Below are 17,500 nucleotides of genomic sequence, written 5' to 3'. Positions count from 1 at the left end.
TCTCACCAGCCGTATAAATATATTCCTTCTGAATGTTTGCCTCATCTGTAGGCAAAACACTTATATGCATAAAATAAAAGTAAATAAAAATGTAAAAAATGAATCTACAAGAAAGATAAAACAAAAATAAATTTTAAATGAATTGGAAATGAATATAAAATACAATTAGCATTTCAAATTACTGGATAAAGCATAGTATTAGAACAACTGGATTAATAATTAATAAAAATCATAAAATTTAGCTGGGGATGATGGCACCACTTATTTTTTTCTTGGTGTTTTATTACAGCAACAGAAAAATAATTAATACAGACCCCAGGACCCTGGGCCATTTTGCTTCCTAGGACTTCACTTTCTCACTGGAATAGAGAAAACCCCACCAATCTCTCTCCTTTTTTTTTTTTTTAAATCTCAGTATACAGGAGGCTGAGGCCAGGAAATCTTGAGCTTGAAGCTAGCCTGGGCAACATATTGAGACACTCCCTCAAAGCAAAACAAAGTAATTAATAATAGCAATAATAATAGTAAAGTTTGTGTATGATTTATTCCTTATTTAGAAATACCAAATAAATAAAGAGTTCATCATAAAAAGGCTATCATTAAAGTCTAGGAAAATGTTTAAATTATCCTAGAATTTAGGAAGACACACACATAGAAAATCAGAAGCCACTGAAAAGAACTAATAAAGCTGACTTCTCTAGGAAATCAAATAAAGATATAAATGACAAACTGGATTAAAACTCTTACCGTACATATGTGTGAAGGAGAATATTTTGTGACTAGGGTCAGAACCTCAACTTACTGGAACATAGATACTTATAAACAGAAAGAAAGAGCTAAAATAACCTTTAGGCATACAGAAATATGCATAAGAGAAATACAAATCATAATAGAAAGATCTCATCTTCAGGGGATCTCATCTTCGGTGGGTCAGATTGCAAAGTCAAAGATATTTGATAGTATACTTGGTAAGGGAACAGAGACTGGGAATGCTCGATGTTCCTTGGTTATATCATTGTAGTTTGGTTTTATTATTATCACTTCTCTAAAGAGCAATTTGATAATATCTACCAGAATAGAAGAACGGAGGCAGTCAATGATCAGCAGTTCTACTTCTAGGAACAGAGCTCACTGTTCCATTCTCATATATGCACAAAGGTTGGTGCAGCATTCTTTTTAACAGTAAGAGGCCCAAACAATCAAAGTCTGTATTAATAGGGGAGCCGTAAGCTCAGTTATGATGGACCTGCACCATGGGAAGAAACCCTTTGGCACACTGACATGAGATTGTCTCAGAGACATGTTATCAAGTGTGGATGTGAGGTTTGAGACTATGCAGTGTGCTCTTGTCAGTGTGGTTTTAAAAAATGATACCTCTGCATACATATATGCACACACAGGTTGTTCCCAGAATAGTCCAAAGGGAACTAGTCACACAGGCTGCCTCTGAGGAAGAACTCAGGAGGAATCAAGACAACTTAGGCTCTGTGGGAAAATTTTTCGTGCCCCCCCCCCATTTTGACCAAGATCATGACTTATCTGCTCAAATGATATTTACTTAAAATGGAAATGGAATTCGGGGTGAAAGGGGACCAGGAAGTGGCGTGATCAGAAGCAGTGGTCTCTCGTGGTGTCATGACCCCTCCACCCACCTGCTTTCCCTTCTGTTCTAACTTTATATGTTCCTGGAGAGGAATCCGCCCAGCCAGTTTCCAGAAGAATTTATTTCTGATCTGGATGGTGGTTAAGGGAGAGGTTTTTGTGTGTTAACTGGTGAGAGGAAATCAAATCTGAGGGTGGAGAGAGTAGAGCAGAAGAGGAAGGGGGAGGAGCTGAGCCTTGGGATCTCGAAGCACTAAGGGCATTCATTGCTCATGTCTCATTGTCTAGATCAAGTCAGACTAAGAACCAGCCTTTTCTAAAACATCTGCATCACTGTGGTTACATACACAGATGGCTGTGTGTAGCTGAGGGTTCTGCACCCCTACATTCAACCAATGTGGGCAGAAAATATTTGAAAAGCAGATTGCATCTGTATCAAACACGTACAGACTTTTTATTGTCCGTGTTTCCTAAAACCAGTCCAATGCTTACTTGTGAAGCATTTGTGTTGTATTAAGTATGCCAAGTATTTGAAGGATGGTTAATCTAAGAAGGTGTACATGCGTTGTATGAAGATACTATACTGTTTTCATAGAAGGCCCTTGAGTACTCACAGATTTGGGAATCCATGGGGATTCTAGAACCAATTCCCTGAGGATATCGAGAGAGGCTGTATTGTACTTTGTTCTGCTTTGACGGGCACAGTGCTGGGGATGGGACCCAGGACTTTGCAATCCAGACCAGCTTTCTCTCAGTAGCCATAGCTCCAGTCCTGCTTGTCAAATTTTACTCAAATCCGTCCCCAGCCTGCCTCTTTTTTAAAGGCACACTACTTTTACTTTCATTCTGTCCCTTCTCACTAGCCTGTCTCATACCCCTGATCTTCCCAGAGTTCTGTACAAACCTGAAGTGCAAAGAGAGGAGACCTCTGCCTTCCTGGGCTCTTGTGACTCCCCACCCACGAAAGGGGTTAGTGACATAACATCAAGATGATACGGTTGGTTCCCTAACTCTCTGATGCAGCTCGAGGCTTCTGGTTGATGGCATTTCTCATGCAGTGATGCTTAAGACCCAGCCCCTGGATTCGTCTCTGTCACACCCCTGAGCTTTCTCTTGCGGATCAGGAACACTGGCTCCTTGGCTCTGTGAGAAAGGCCTGGAGCCAAGTGAATGCTGTGTTAATAAAAGCAGCTACCGTATATTATTACTTGAACAAATGAAAATAATTTTGCCAGATCACATTCCCTGGGCTTGCCACTCTTAAGCACCAGTGTGACAATGTCTTAAATTCCACATAGGTCTAAGCAGACTCACAAGGAATCTAATCCATTCAAAAAGAAACAGGCTTCAACTCTCCCAATGCAAAGGGCATTGCGCAAGGGAGAACATCTCTGGGTGCTTGGGGAGAGGTGCTTCAGGCAGAAATGCCCCTCCGAAATTGGGGGACCAATCACACCTATCCTCCTGTCTTTACACAGAGCTAAGTCATGCTTGTCTTTTATCAATCTTCATCCTATGTCTGCTTCAGACACTTGTCACTATGATTCCTGGTCATTTGGGGAGGTGGGGCAGGAGGAAGGGGTGGAAGAAGGTGGGAAATGGGACAAAAAATAGGGAAAAAAACCCTCTGTCCTAGGACTCTTGCCTTGAGTAGTCCCAGACTGCTTCTGTCCTTCAGGAAAGATGGTGAGCACTTCTAACCCCTTTTCCTGACACGTAATAGGAAAACGGTAGTCAACTGCACTGTCAACTTGTACTGTCCATTTAGAAATGTTGGGAGATGTCATCAGATATGTCACTATCTCCTGGGCGGTGCCTGGCAGCAGGCAGGGACTTGTCTGCACAGCCTTGGGTCCCTCTTTACCACACATACCCCTTCCTTTACTCAAGGCCCATCTCTCTGTGCTCCCCCACTGAAGGCGCCTTTTGTCCCAACCTCTCAGGAACTCCTATGCAAGAGACAGGGGCAGCTAAGCCAGAGAGGGAGGACGTGGTGCTCTGCTCCCTAAACCAATGTCCCAGATCATCACGAAGGCCTTTCTGGGTGGAATGACTCCTGTACCTTATATGTGGTCATGCTACTGTTGATAAGAGGGAAGTAAACACAGTTATGACCACTTCAAAGCATAACTGAACTCCTAGTAACTTTTGGTCTATATTTTTCCCAATGGCTGGCCATAGGACCACTTTCAGGAGGGGGCTCCTCGCTGGCTTTCTGAATTGTAAAGGGAACAAGAAGGCTGGAATTCACTTATATCCTCGTCCAGTCTGCACCCAGGAGGGCAAAATTCCAGGTTGAGAGAAGTTCAATAGCTTTGCCCTCAGCAAGACCAGTATCTAGAGAGTGGGCCTGGCCAGGAATCGGAACTCAGGTTCCAGTCTGTCTTGCCAAACAGGCTTCCACTGAGTGTCTTCTGTGCGTTTTCTGCAGGGCCTAGAGGCAGGTCTGCACACAGCTACAACTGCACACAGAGACAGGATGAGAGACTGTGGACATCCTGTGTCTCCATCTGCAAAGAAAGGTTATGACCAAATGCTCCTACTAGGGGAGCTGTGGGACAATGTTTATAACACATTGCAGGATCCCAGATAAGCAGTAGGTTCTCAGTACAGGGGGCTGCTTATGTCATCTACAGAGGCCAACTGTCCTTAGGTTCTGTGTCCCTTTGTCTGAGAGAGGGGACATGTGGGAGGCCACTCAAGGTGGCTCTTCTTGGCCCTCATTCTCCCAGCACACAGTGGCTGTCTTGTCCTTCCCATCACCCCCACCATTCCTCTCTCCCATGAGAAATGCCACTCAGAGGCAGTAGCAGCTGATATGCTGAGGGAGGAGGCAGCTCAGGGGGCTTAAAGAGAAATAGTGTGAATGAAATCACCACCCAGCGGGAGTCTTCCTGGCTCCGTGGATCAGTTGGCAATTGTTTTTTTAGACTGTGATAACTGCGTCTGAGGGGCAGCAGAGGGGGAAGGGTTGTTCAGGGGCATCTCGTCCCTGAAAAAAAGCATCAGGTACCCTGATTCAGGCACTGCACTGTCTAGCCCCACTCTCTGGTCCTGGGGTTCAGGGAGGAGAATTTCCCACTTTCCCACTGAAGAGAAGACACTCCTAGGCCAAAGGCTACTGGGTATGGAAGAGGAAAAGCAAAGGGGTGGGTCTTCTCTCAAAGGACCCTTCTCTTCTGTTCAGTGAGCCCCGCATATCCCTTTGGAGTAATTTACCTGAAGAATCTGTGTCTCACACTTAAGAGAGATTTGCTGCCTTGAGAGTCTCCCACTTGGGGAGCATTTTCTTTGACTGCCATATCTTCTATGCTCCCAGCCCTCCCCAGCTTCTCCTACCGGAACCAAGAGGTTTCAAGTAGGAAGTGGAGAAATTTATCATTTGTGACTTTTTCCCCTTGCCATAATTGAATTCCTCCCTGAGTGAGAACAAAGACATAACAGTTTGTTAATAAAGGTGGCAGGAATAAAAGTTGACATAATTTGGGCTTCTGGGAGATATATCTGCTAAAATACCCCACATAGAGTCCTATAGCCAGCTGCCCACATTCCTGACTCTCCTGTTCAGGGATTCTGGAATTCTGGGTGCTCTGGGGCTGGTGAGAAGAGGCTCTTTGGAGGATTCCCCCCATAGTAGGCGTACCTGTTCCACCAAAGCCTCGGTTGATTATAGGCTGCTTCCTGCCCCACCATTTTTTCCAGAATGGTAAAACAGGCATCCAAGAATTCCCAGTCTAGGCCCGGTCTCCTCCCCTTGGTCCTGCAGCTCTTGGGGCTGCCTTAACACTGGGGCGGCATGATTCCTTGCTCTCCAGAAGGCTTAGGGCCTGGCGGTCTCCAAGCCTGCCTATTCCCCCCAAAACACTTGAGAATTTAAAAAACAACAACAACAAACACAGACAGATTGTCAGCCTGCATGAGTAAGAGTCTCTGAAGCAGTCCACAGGGAATCCATGCATCTAACAGGTTAACAAGCTGACAGATGCACATGGACGTTCACGGAACTGTGCTGGAGATTTACTGATTTAGTTCATGCCATAAACCAACCCAGACTTTGAGATGCTCACCTTAAAGGTTTAGAAGCAGAGACATTTGCTCAGCCCACTCTCATATTTTCTAGGTCTGCTTATGCTGGGAGAGTCCCTGGAAACCTAGCACCTGCCCCAGGTCTGTTCACCTCCTGACTCTCATTTTTTTTTTTACAAGAGATAGAAGAGCAGGCCCCACGCCCTCCCCAGGAACCTGGTATGTCTTGAGAATATCCTCTTCAGCCACCAATCCTCCTCTTCTAGTTCCCTGTTTTTGGTGTCAAGGATCGAACCCAGGGCTTAGTACATTCTAACACTACAACTTAGCTACATCCAGGCCCCTTCATATTTATTATTTATTATTTATTTATTTATTTTATATGTATGAGTGTTATGCCTGCGTGTAGGTAGGTGCACCCGTGTCATGCAATGCCTGCGGAGGACGGAAGAGGCTGTTGGAGCCTCTGGAACTGGAGTTACGTACAGTTGTTAGCTGCCATGCAGGTGCTGGAATTCGAACCCAGGTCTTCTGCAAGAACAGCCAGTGTTCTTAACTGCTGAGCTTTCTCTCCAGCCCCCCTTCAGTTTTTCCCCAAAGATCTCTTGGTTTGGTTAAATTTGTAGGATATTTTCCTTACCCACATGTTGGAATAGGTCACCATGGTCTGAGAGTCGTGGGACCGAGTGGATCAGAGAGAGCAGAGGTTTTGACAAAAGTGTTTAACGCTTGCTACTGCACTAGAATGCCAGCATTTGCCCCAAGGTGATCGATGGTGCAAAGGGAAAGGTGGGGCCTGACGCCTGCTGGAGTGGGAGGATACATCTATAGGAACAAAAAGCAGAGGACTTAAAACCTTACAATAAAATCTCTCAAAATGCTAATGAAGATGAGCGATAGTCTGTATCTCCAGGCCTCCTGTAGCAGTCCAGCAGGGGTGTCTGGGGCAGCACATCCAGGCTGACACACAGGTTTGCCTTTCTGAGCCTCTCCAGTTCAGGGACTCAGACCTGACTATGAGCCTGTATGACAGTTTTATGTCAGAATGCAGGATTCCCTACCCAAAAGCTCTCTGAACTATGGTTTCTTTAAAGGCAAAGGTCCTGGGAGCTGGGGCTGGGAACATCATAGTCCCATGCAGTGGTTTCACAGTGAACTGGAGGAAGCCTGAGCATCTCTACCCCTTACTTGCAAGAGCTCCCTTCTTAGCCCTTCTTTCCTCCTTCTAAAGATTCGATTCTCAGTATTGTATTTGTGTTCTTCAGTTGTGTAAACCTCATGCAGCCCGGAGCTTCCTCTCTCCTGAGGAACTCACCATTGTGTATAATCTTCCTTTACTGTTCATGGCAACGAAAAGGGCGCTTTTCACTCCAAAGAGGCTCACCACCCCTCGCTCCACTGTGGAAATTTCCAGCAGGCCTGTCAAAGAAACAGTGGTCACATTACCCTATCTATGTTCATGGAAGTCAGAGGGAGGACTTAAGTCCCTCAGGGGACATCCAGTTGTCCCCCTCTTCCTAGAAGGTCAGACCCTCCATCACCTCTGTCCTTGATCTCTCTAGCTTTAGGATATCCCTTCACTAGACTAGTCACATCCTGTTGAACATCCAGTTCTGCAAGGAAGAGTTCTACATTGGAGTTGGGGAATCACAATGGTCACTTGAGCATCTACTAAGACTAGCTTTGAATCTGGGCTTTCACTGACTCAGTTGCTTGAAGGCCTTGACTTGGGTTAAAAAAAAAAAAAAAAGAGGGTTGGAGAAGTAGTTCAGTGGTAGATCATAGCATGGTATACCTCAGGTTCAATCCTCAGTCTCTCTCTCTCTCTGGATATCAAAGTATAAGGGCTCTAGTGGGGGAAGGGAGGCTATGGGAGGGTGCCATCTGGGAAGTGGGTGTATAGTTGAATAAGATGGTTAGGCACACACACACACACACACACACGCACACACACACACAAAATCACTTTGATCATAATTATTTAATGCATGCTCTACCTGCCTCAGCTCAACTCACAAACACAGCAGCTACTTGGAGGCTGATGGCGTTGGAGACCCTACAGCCCCTACCCTGCCTGACTAGAAATATCCATGCACGTACCTGTTAACAAGCAGAACAAGGAAACACATTGAAATGAAAAGGATGTGCTTCCATTGGGAATTTTGCAAACTCTTTGCTTTTATTTCTCAAAGAGGAAAGCTGAACAAAAATAAGGGTGGGTCTAATTTGGCCCAAGTATACCAACTTGTCTTCCTTACAGTGCAGTTATGGTTTCTCAAGCTGTTGGTTCATGGTGATCTTACAAGGCCAGAGATGGGTCAGTAATACAGGAGTACCTAGGACCACCGGATGGGGTTTCCTACTGAGCCTGCCTTTCCACCTCACCTGGGCAGGTCATAGCAAATCATCTAGGTGGTGCACAGCACTTCTCCCCTCTATAGTGCAACCCCACCCACCAGTCCAAGGACTCTTCCTCTTTTGACCCTGCTTGTGCCCAAGCCAGCAAGCACCCCAGCTGGCCACCACTGACACTCACTGTAGGGGTTCTCCTCGTGTGTTCCACTGATCCGGCCGTCGGGGAGTACCTGGAGGTGGAAGCCAATGCCCACGTTGCAGTAGAGTCTCCGTTGCCGCTTGATGCCCACCAAATAACCACTTTCCCAATTCACTCCCGCGATCTCTCCAGCTAGTCCAGCGCGAGACCTGGACAAGAGGGTGCCCCAGCTTCTGGAGTCCAGCAGCGTGCCGTTGGTGCGGGCGCCTGCAGGCGAGGGCACCACCATGCCCACTAGGACGCCTAGGAAGACGAGACCCTGCAGCGTGCCCTGAAGGCGTCCTGCTCCACGGGACATAGTGATGAACAGCCTCTGTCCCAGGGCCATCCACCTTGCCTCTCAGGCACGTGGTCAGAATTAATGGCCCTAAAAATACCGCCCTTCTTGTTTTTCTCCCCTCGGCATGGCGGCAGGGGCTTATTTTTGGAAGGCAGATGAAGGCTGCTGACATGAAACCAAAGCCTGCTTCAGGCTCTCGGGTTGAGAGCAGAGGGACCCAGACTGAGCCGTGGCCGGTAGGGACCATGGCTTGGGGACGCTCTCTAGCCGGCCTGTGTGCTCCGTCCCGAGGTGATTCTATTTGATTTGACCTATCTTTATAGTTCAGCAACCCGGCCCTCCCCTCCACCCATCATCACCCTGACGTCAGCTGGCCTGGCTCACTTATCCAGAGCTGTAATATTAACCTGCTCCTGAGCCTGGCTGCCTCCCCAGACCCCCATCACCCTCCCGACTCCCCAGGGATTCTGAGAGCCACTGTCATTCCAACTATGAGGCAGGAATGAAGTTAGCAGGGAGCATCTCTAAGGGAGGAGGGAGCTGGCTCTGGGCCCAGGGGAAGAGGGAAGCAGAGGCCACCCAGGTCCCAAATTGGGCAACCATTCCTGGCCTGGGCACTGGCTTTCTTATTTAGAGGGCAAAGGGTAAAGAAGGATGGGGAAGGTGTGGTGGCAGGTGATGATGGTGGCTTACAAGTTACTCTCAAGATGTTTTCATGGAAAGAGCTCAAGGCTGCAGAGGACCCAGCTAGCAGGACAGTACAGATTCTATACTGTACATATGGAGGAGGCTGTCCAGAGAACTGTGCTGACTGTGGAGACAGGGAGGGTTGGAGCCACCTTCTCCTGCTCCCTGTTCTTATTGTTTGCCATGGCTTCACCCAAAGGTGGAAGTGGTGTAGGGTACTTTGCAGAGCAGGCTGGGCATTCTGCCTCAGTTTACCCTTGGCCTCTAACTGATATCATTCTCACTGTACAGATGAGAAGGCTGAAGCTCAGAAAGGTGGTGTAGCTTGTTGGAGCTACCATGGACAGTAAGGCTGGAGCCTACCGATTTGCACAGGTCTGATGTCTGTTCACGGCACTGCTTATAAATACAAATCACATTTTCAGTGGCCCATAGTTTGTTTTGCTCATTATAAACAAATATAACATAGAATTATTTCAGTTGTACAAAATGACATTTTTAAAATGTATTTTATTTATTACTTTTATTTTATGTGTATGAGTGTATTGCCTGCATGTATGTAAGTGCACCTGTGCCATGCAATGACCACAGAGGTCAGAAGACGGCATCAGATCCCCTGGAAATGGAGTTAAAGACAGTTGCTAGCCACCAATGTGGGTGCTGGAAACCAAACCTGGGTCCTCTGCAAGAACAGCCAGTGTTGTTAACTGCTGAGCCATCTCTCTAGCCCCATGACTTTTTTTTTCTAAAGACAGAGTCCTTGTTATATCCCAAAGATGGCCTCAAACTCACTGTGGAGTCAAGGATGACCTTGAACTTCTGAATACCCTGCCTCCACCTCCCCAGTACTGGGATTACAGGGATGTTCTGGCACTTGTGGCTTTATATGCTGTTGGGAATTGAACCCAGGGCTTCAAGTGTATAAACTAGCACTCCGCCAACTGAGCTGCAACCCCCACCAAAAAATGATTTTTGTGTTAAAAATACTTACCAAACATCAGAGAATTTCTTTATTTGCAGCTGACTTTAGAAAAATTTTATTTTTATTATTTTTAATCATGTGTGTCTGTGCACGAGTGTGGGTGTGCTCAGAAGCCAGAGGCATGGGAATCACCTGAAACTGGTGTTATAGGTGGTTGTAAGCTGGCCAAACTTGAGTCCTCTGCAAGAGCAGTGCACACTCTTAGCCACTGAGCCACCTCAGTGGGAAAATGTGTTTGGCCCCAAACTTGTTGACCTGAGTTTGATTCCCAGGTCTCACAGTGTAGAAGGAGACAACTGACTCTTGCAAGTTGTCCTTTGACTTCTATATGTTTCTCACTCTCTCTTTCTCTCTCTGTCTCTGTCTCTGTCTCTCTATCTCTATATGTCTCATGTACCTACACATGACTATAACAAAAAGGACCCTTACAGATGGTTATAGTATATAAGAAGGACCCACATCTCTGAGAGTAAAGTAAGTTACTAGGTCACAATGTCACAAGGTCACAACTTGAGTTTACAATCTAGTTTCCCTGTCCTTCAACTCAGTTCTTAATCTGCTAGTGGATTGTCAAAACTGACTGTGAAGACTTGGAAGGGGCACTCACTGGAGAGGGAGTGCAATGACAGTGGCACTAATGATGGTTTTGAGTACCCCATTGTAGGTGGCAGCTGATCCCAGATAGCCTGTGCTATGCAGATAAGACCTGATAGTTCCCTTACCTATGCACCACACCCTCATCGAAGGCTGCAGGAAGCCTGAAAAATCATATGCACATTCCACCATTCAGGACACCAGTACCTCCCTTCTGATTCGAAACCTCCTGCTCTGGCCTGGGTCCTCCAGTCTATGGCTCCTACCTGTCTTCAGTCTCTGCTCTGTTCAGTCGGATTGATGCTGTGGTTAGTATTTCTTTTAGTTTTGTCCTAGACATGCTTTCTTAGACCCCTTGAAGCACTGTCATTGATTAGTTAACGGAATGGTGAGGGGTATGAATTATTGCTGACTCTGTCCTCACCCATAGCCCACCCCAGCTTCCTCCCTGTCTTCTTATCACCTCTGTTGTCCAACCTCTCCCTCACTAGTGAACCTGTTTCCTATAACAAGAAAAAACTCATCATGCCTTGTGGCCATAGATTGAATCTCATACATAGCTGTTTGCTTGATAACTGTTTAAAAAGAAAAGAAAGAAAAAAAAACAAGGCTTTTAGAAGCATCTCTCTGTAAAATAGGAGGGTCATGAATGGTCCAGAGACAGAATCACTTTGGGTTTCCAGCTTGACTTCATAGGTTAAGCATTCATGCATGCAAGAGCAAAGTCAGGTTCTTACTGATGGTCAGCTTGGAGTCTTGGGCTAACCACGCTTGTATTGATGCAGGAACTGGCAGCCTGACTGCATGCTGGATGGTTCAGAGGATGCCAAAGTTCGAATGCAGAAGGTCCTCCAAAGCCCCTTGTGTTGAAGGCTTGGTGCCCAACCTGTGGTGCTTTTGGAAGATGGTGGAACCTTTAAGAGGTGAGGCCCATCAGAAGGAAGTGAAGTAAGTGATCGCAGGTGCACTCTTGAAGGGGATATTGGGATGCCAGTCTCTTCCTGCCCACCACACGCCTCCTGTACACTATAAGGTATACAGGCCTTCTCCACTATGTGCTCCACAATGATGTACTCAGAACAACAGAGCCAATCAGCCATGGGTGGAAGCCAGTGAGGCTGTAAGCCAAAATAAAGCTTTCCTCCTTTAAGTCCTTCATCCTAGGTATTTTGTTGCAGTATCAGAAAGTTGACCAAGCAGAGAAGTTCATATGAAATAAACCTTGTATAATTGGTGAGGTGCTTAGTGGTGAAGGCAGGTCAGAATCGCTGGTGTATTTCTTGGAACTCACCCACTTTGGGACCACTTTCAAAATGAAATTCAAGTACAGCAAGGCCCATAGCGTCTTCCAGTAATACAGATGCAGCATCTCCTTGGATTTACCTCCCCGGGCCCTCATTCCTTTCAAAGCAGAGGCTGCTGCTTTGTCATAGAAACCCTGGGTTTTAATTCCAATGGTACACCTTATTGACTGTGTCATCTTGGGAAAGTTTTAGGTTTCTCTGAGCCTCTTTTTTCTCATCTGCAAAATGAGATCATGCAGTAGTTAGAGTGAGCTCCCAGCAGACCATTCTCTGAAACACATGGAAAATCTCTCACCCAATTGAAGAAGGACAAACCCTAATTGAGAAAGGCCATCTCTCATCTCAAGGGGTGGGAGTGACACATGGGCTTCCAGTGCTAAACTGCCGCCCGCCACGGCACATGTAGTGATGGCTGTTAACATATGCAGGGGCAGGCAGCCCAGATTCCTAAAATATTCTGAAAACCAGTAATAGCCTTGGTGTTGTCCCCTGTTAAATATAAAACTTAAGTAATTCATTCTATTAAAAAGCCTGAGTCTTATTTTTATCGGGTGATGTGATGAGGCCCTGTTCTAAATGCACCTCTTGTGCCTGTCTCTATAGCAACCCCACTCTGCTCAGATAGCCATATAATTTTCCTGAAGGCTAATTAAGTTGACAACTGCTAGGGCTTCTTGGTTTACCAGATTTGCACTTGACCCTTCACTTGGGGCTTAGGGACCCCTATGGATAAGAAGTGATAAAGAAAAGAATAACAGGTGGAGGAGGCCTCTCCTGGACCCCTCTTTCAAATAGTTGCTCAGCAGCCTTTGGGGTTGTCAATCACTCTTACTGGATGAGCCAAGACTTAGTGGAGGTGAGTGGGAAAATGTTTATGTGTGTCTGTCTCTCTTCCATGAGCGAGGCGGCACCAAGTATGGATGGCGGAGCCATACCGACCTTTCATATCAGCTGCTCAAGGGCACTACCTCTGCCATAGTATGCTGGCTTCCCTGTCCTAGGCCTGAATAAAGATGGGTACTTGGGACAAGTGAAATTTGCAACAAGAGGGAGACCAAGCAAAGGTGTTCCAGCCAGATCTAAGGGGTCCAGGTTGGGCTTCTTCAGGGAAGAGTATTGTCCTGTCGGCTGTTTCATGGAGGCAGCTGTGCTTTCTACTTTCCTAGCAGAGCTCTACCCTCTCCAGGCCTCTCCTGGAGATAGAGCTCATTCACAATTTTTCATCCGAATTCTTCATCCAAAGTAACACTGCCTTTACCAATTTATGTGGAACTCTACCCACTGCAAATCAGTTCCAAGGGATTTCTGGAGTGACCAAGCGTGCCTCACAGACTCAGGTGCACATGACTGCTGCTGCCTGGGGCCACCATGGGCATCTCCCAGGACTACATACCAGGATATGACGGCAGTTCCATCCTCAAATCCCTTTAGGCACTGCAGCTTCCTCTTTCAAGGCAAGCCAGCATACGTTAGGCTTTCTTCATGTTGCACCATGAAAGGATGTACATTTGAGTTTGATTTTTTCTTCTCCCCCAGTAGGACTCAGTCTGGTGATGGGCTCAGCTCATCAGAGTGGGCTCTCTTTCCCTTCAGATCGTTTTTTCAGTAGATCCCTCAACCCCTAGTTTCCTCAACACATAATTCCCACTGAGCCAGTCTGTCATTATCCCAACATGTCAGAATCTCCATAGATGGTCAGACTGGAAATCTTGCTCTGCCACTGATTCCCTGCACTTGAGCAGGCCTGGAGGAAGACCCTGAGTGCTCAGCTTTGTGATTGGCTGCTGCCCACATTTTTCCCTCTGCTTCACCTCCGGAATCGTCCACTTGGGTTCACGTGCTGCAGGACGCATTCCTTCAACTTGAGGCTCCATCTGGCTGTGTCTCACAGGGTGACACCCCACCTCTGTGACCAGCTCTCTGACCAGTCTCTCCTCTGTCTCACTCCCTCTTGCCTCTCTCATCCCCCTTCCCTCCTCACCATGTTCCAACTGCATATTACAACTTAGGGGTCAGCTGGTGCCACTGGAGGCAGTGCGTAGTCTTGGCTGACCACCATGGCTGCACTCCTCAGCTGAATTTGCAAAGGGGCAGAGGAGTCAGATAACTTTCTGGAGCTTCAGAACATAAGGGATCTTGGCTCCGCTCAAGAGTTTGCAATTTCTCAGGTTTGCCTTTTGCGGTCATCATCATCATCTAATAATACCTAGTGCGTGCTGAGGCGGGCATGCCCCCTGCCAGCTACCACGCAGAGTTATGTAAGAGCCTCAGCCCTTAGTGGCAGGCTCCCCAGTGTGGCACAGATGGTTCTCACACTCTGACCTCTTCTCAAGCACACTTTGCGCTGTTTCAACTTCATGTTTCTGTACAAACTATGCTCTTTTTTGCCGGTGGATGGTTTCCCATCCTGAAAGCAGGCACAAATGTCACCTCCGAAGCAATTGCTGACATTCCTGCTTGTCTTTAGAAGGACTTGGTGTCCTGTGCCTAGTCCCCACACTCACTGAGGAATGATCTGTGCATATCTGTCATTGCCCTGACTTGACTGATAGTAACCAAAGGCTATTTGCTTTGATAGTGAACCCCTTCAGGAAGCCATGGACCTCTGTGTGTTCAGAACTGTACCATACATACCACAAAACACAGCTTATAGGATGTCTGAATAACTGTTGATGAAAGGCTTTGATCACTGGAAAATTAAAGGCTTTAATATCTAATCATCAGATAAGTGATTGTCAAATGTAAGAGAAACCCTCTGTGAAGGGGTGATTGGAATGTTGGGGGGAGTGGGATACATTAGTTTGAAAAATACACTTTCAATAATAGTATTATTTGAATTTTGTTACTAAAAATAGTTACATCAGTAGAATAGCCAAAGCAATCCTAAGGCATAAGAACACAGCCGGGGGTACTACAATGCCAGACCTCAAATTATACTACAGAGCTATAGTGATTAAGACAGGTTAGTACTGACATAAAGACAGACAGGTTAAACCAATGGAACAGAATAGAGGATCCAAAAAGAAACCCACAAAGCTATGCCCACCTAATTCTTGACAAAGGTGTCAAAAATATACACTGGACAAAAGACAACCAATTTAATCAATAGTGTTGGCAAAACGGGATATCCACCTGCAGAAGAATGAAATCAGAGCCACAACTTTCACCTTGTACACAAGTCAATTCTAAGTGAATCAAAGACCTCAATTTAAAACCTGAAACCCCGAAACTCCTAGACAAAAGCATAGGGAATATGTCGATGCAGACAAGAACTTTCTGAACAGAACATCAATAGCACAGGAACTAGCCCAAGGATAAACTAATGGGACTGCACGAAATTAAAATGTTTCCATGCAGCACTTTTTTAAAACAAGTTTATTTATTTATTTTTTACTTTTAAGGCATTTATTAAAATGTTCTCTGCCAAGATTTCACCTCAATGTATTACAAAAAAAATACCTTCTCCATCAGTCACTGTGACCAGCATCCACATGGAGAGCCCCGTGGTCAGCCCCTTTGTCCCCCCCTGATGAACCAACTAGATGTTAATACTGCTCTGCTACAAGGTAACAGCTCCTAACCAAACTCATTGGAAAAGGAGTGAAACTTCTGCAAAGTGCACTTTTAAGAAGAGGTACTTTTTGTTTATGTAAAGAAATGGTGACTCCTCTAAGAATAATAAAAGGAGTACTTAACAGTCAAGCACATGATTTGGAGTGAAGAATTCAGATGTTGCTCTGCTGGTCCAGGCTGTTTAATACTCTTCTTGTTCTTCCTGTGGGCCCCCTTCATCAGATAGCACAAAGCCTTCATCGGTGGCCTAGAGAATATCGACAGTCCTCTGCAGTACAGGGTCGTTCTCCCCCTCATTCTCCTGGCAAATCGATTCAATGTTCCTTAGCTTTCCAAAGCAGAAATCTCTCTCTTTCTCCGAGTCTTCAACAGCAAGCTTCAATACTTTGACTTGCTGCATCAGCTCGGCAGCTTCATCATCCCCGTTGCCCACACCAGGGTTCTTCCGCACCATCCCTGCACCAGCCTTAGGCGCTGCAGTAGTTCTCTGTGTTGCAATGGGTCTCTATGGAGTAGCGCGGCCAGAGCTGAGAGGTTTCTTCTGTGTATTCAGAGCCGGAGCAACGTGGGAAGGAGCCACTGCAGTTTCCTGGCCTTGTCTGGCAGGTACAGGGTCAGACTCTTTTCCATCATAATTTGCATCAAAAAAACTTCTAAACCACTGAACAAATTCAAAATTGTCCTGAAATTTTCCTTTTACTAATTTATCCACAGGAATTATTTTGTCAACACCCATCCTCTTGAAACCCACTTGGAGTATACTGAAGTTCTGGATATATTCATGTTCTAGCTTAGCTTGGAATTTCACTTTCTTCAAGGCAATGGAGCCAGGGAATAGCATGTCCATAAACCGACAGTACCCGCAGCCCCTGAACATAACTGTTGTATCTTTGTCAGATTCAACTGCAGAGACTCGTTGATCCAGGCCAGCCCGTCATGTCGACTTAGGTTATCACTGGTGACTGACGTCAAGTACACGTTCGCTGCCATCTTCCCCTCTGGGGGTGGGGGTGGGGGAACGGCGTCAGCTGCCCACGCGTCTAGTTCAAACCGTCGGACCCTGCCCACTGCCCACCTATTTCTTTTTTTAAAATATTTTATTATTTTTATTTTGTGTGTATGAGTGTATTGTCTACACGTATGTGAGTGCACCCGTGTTGTGCAGTGCCGCAGAGGTCAGAAGAGGGCTTCAGATTCCCCTGGAACTGGAGTTAAGGATGGTTCATAGCCGCCATGTGGGTGCTGGGAATCGAACCCGGGTCCTCTCCATGCAGCAAACTTTTATCAGCAGAGCACATAGAGAGCACACAGAATGGGAGAAAATCTTTAACAACTATACTTTAGACAGGGAGCAAATACCCGAATTGACAAAGAACTGCAGAAATTAGACACCAAGGAAATAAAACGACTGATCAACAAACAGCCTGACAAATTGAACAGTTTTCAAAAAAGAAATACAAGCAACTAATAACTTTTTAAAAGTACTCAACTTCCTCAGTCATCAGGGAAATGCAAATTAAAACTACTTTGAGATACCACTTCGCCCCAGTGGGAAGGGCTATGATCAAGAAAGAAATCCAACAGCAATGTTGGGGAGGATGTGGAGAGAGAGGAATCCTTAGTCACTGCTGGTGGGAGTGCACATTAGTACAGATTATGGAATCAGCTTGGAAGTTCCTCAAAACATTGAAACAAGAGCTACCATATGGCCCAACTATCTCACTCGTGGGCATATACCCAGAGAACTCCATACCTTATCATAGAGATATTTGAAGCCCCTGTTTATTGTTGTTCTATTCATTACAGCAAGGAAATGAAACCAACCCAGTTGTCCATCAACAAATGAATGAATAACAAAAATATGGTACATATGTAAAATGAAATATTATTCAGCTCTA

The 17,500-nt window shown here is 45.9% G+C and overlaps 1 protein-coding gene and 1 pseudogene across 2 annotated transcripts in view; both read right to left on the bottom strand.

Annotated features, from left to right (window-relative positions):
- Positions 1–8,554, bottom strand: part of Fgf6 (fibroblast growth factor 6) — a 13,595-nt gene extending 5,041 nt beyond the window's left edge. Inside the window, exons 1-2 of the mRNA XM_008825461.1 lie at positions 8,165–8,554; positions 6,944–7,047 (exon numbers count right to left, since the gene is read on the bottom strand). Coding sequence (XP_008823683.1) covers positions 6,944–7,047; positions 8,165–8,510 — 450 coding nt within the window. The 5' untranslated portion in view covers positions 8,511–8,554. The remainder of the gene's footprint in view (positions 1–6,943; positions 7,048–8,164) is intronic.
- A 6,925-nt stretch (positions 8,555–15,479) lies between these two features.
- On the bottom strand, positions 15,480–16,595 carry LOC103727543 (annotated as a pseudogene). Its single transcript, XR_001872246.2, has one exon. The product of XR_001872246.2 is annotated as a microtubule-associated protein RP/EB family member 1 pseudogene (transcript).
- Positions 16,596–17,500: the final 905 nt, after the last annotated feature.

The sequence above is a fragment of the Nannospalax galili genome, unplaced genomic scaffold (assembly GCF_000622305.1).
Source record: "Nannospalax galili isolate Female #2095 unplaced genomic scaffold, S.galili_v1.0 scaffold589, whole genome shotgun sequence".
In the NCBI taxonomy this organism is placed as follows: domain Eukaryota; kingdom Metazoa; phylum Chordata; class Mammalia; order Rodentia; family Spalacidae; genus Nannospalax; species Nannospalax galili.
Note: the sequence above shows the minus strand (reverse complement) of the source record. Positions and strands in the feature narration are given on the sequence as shown.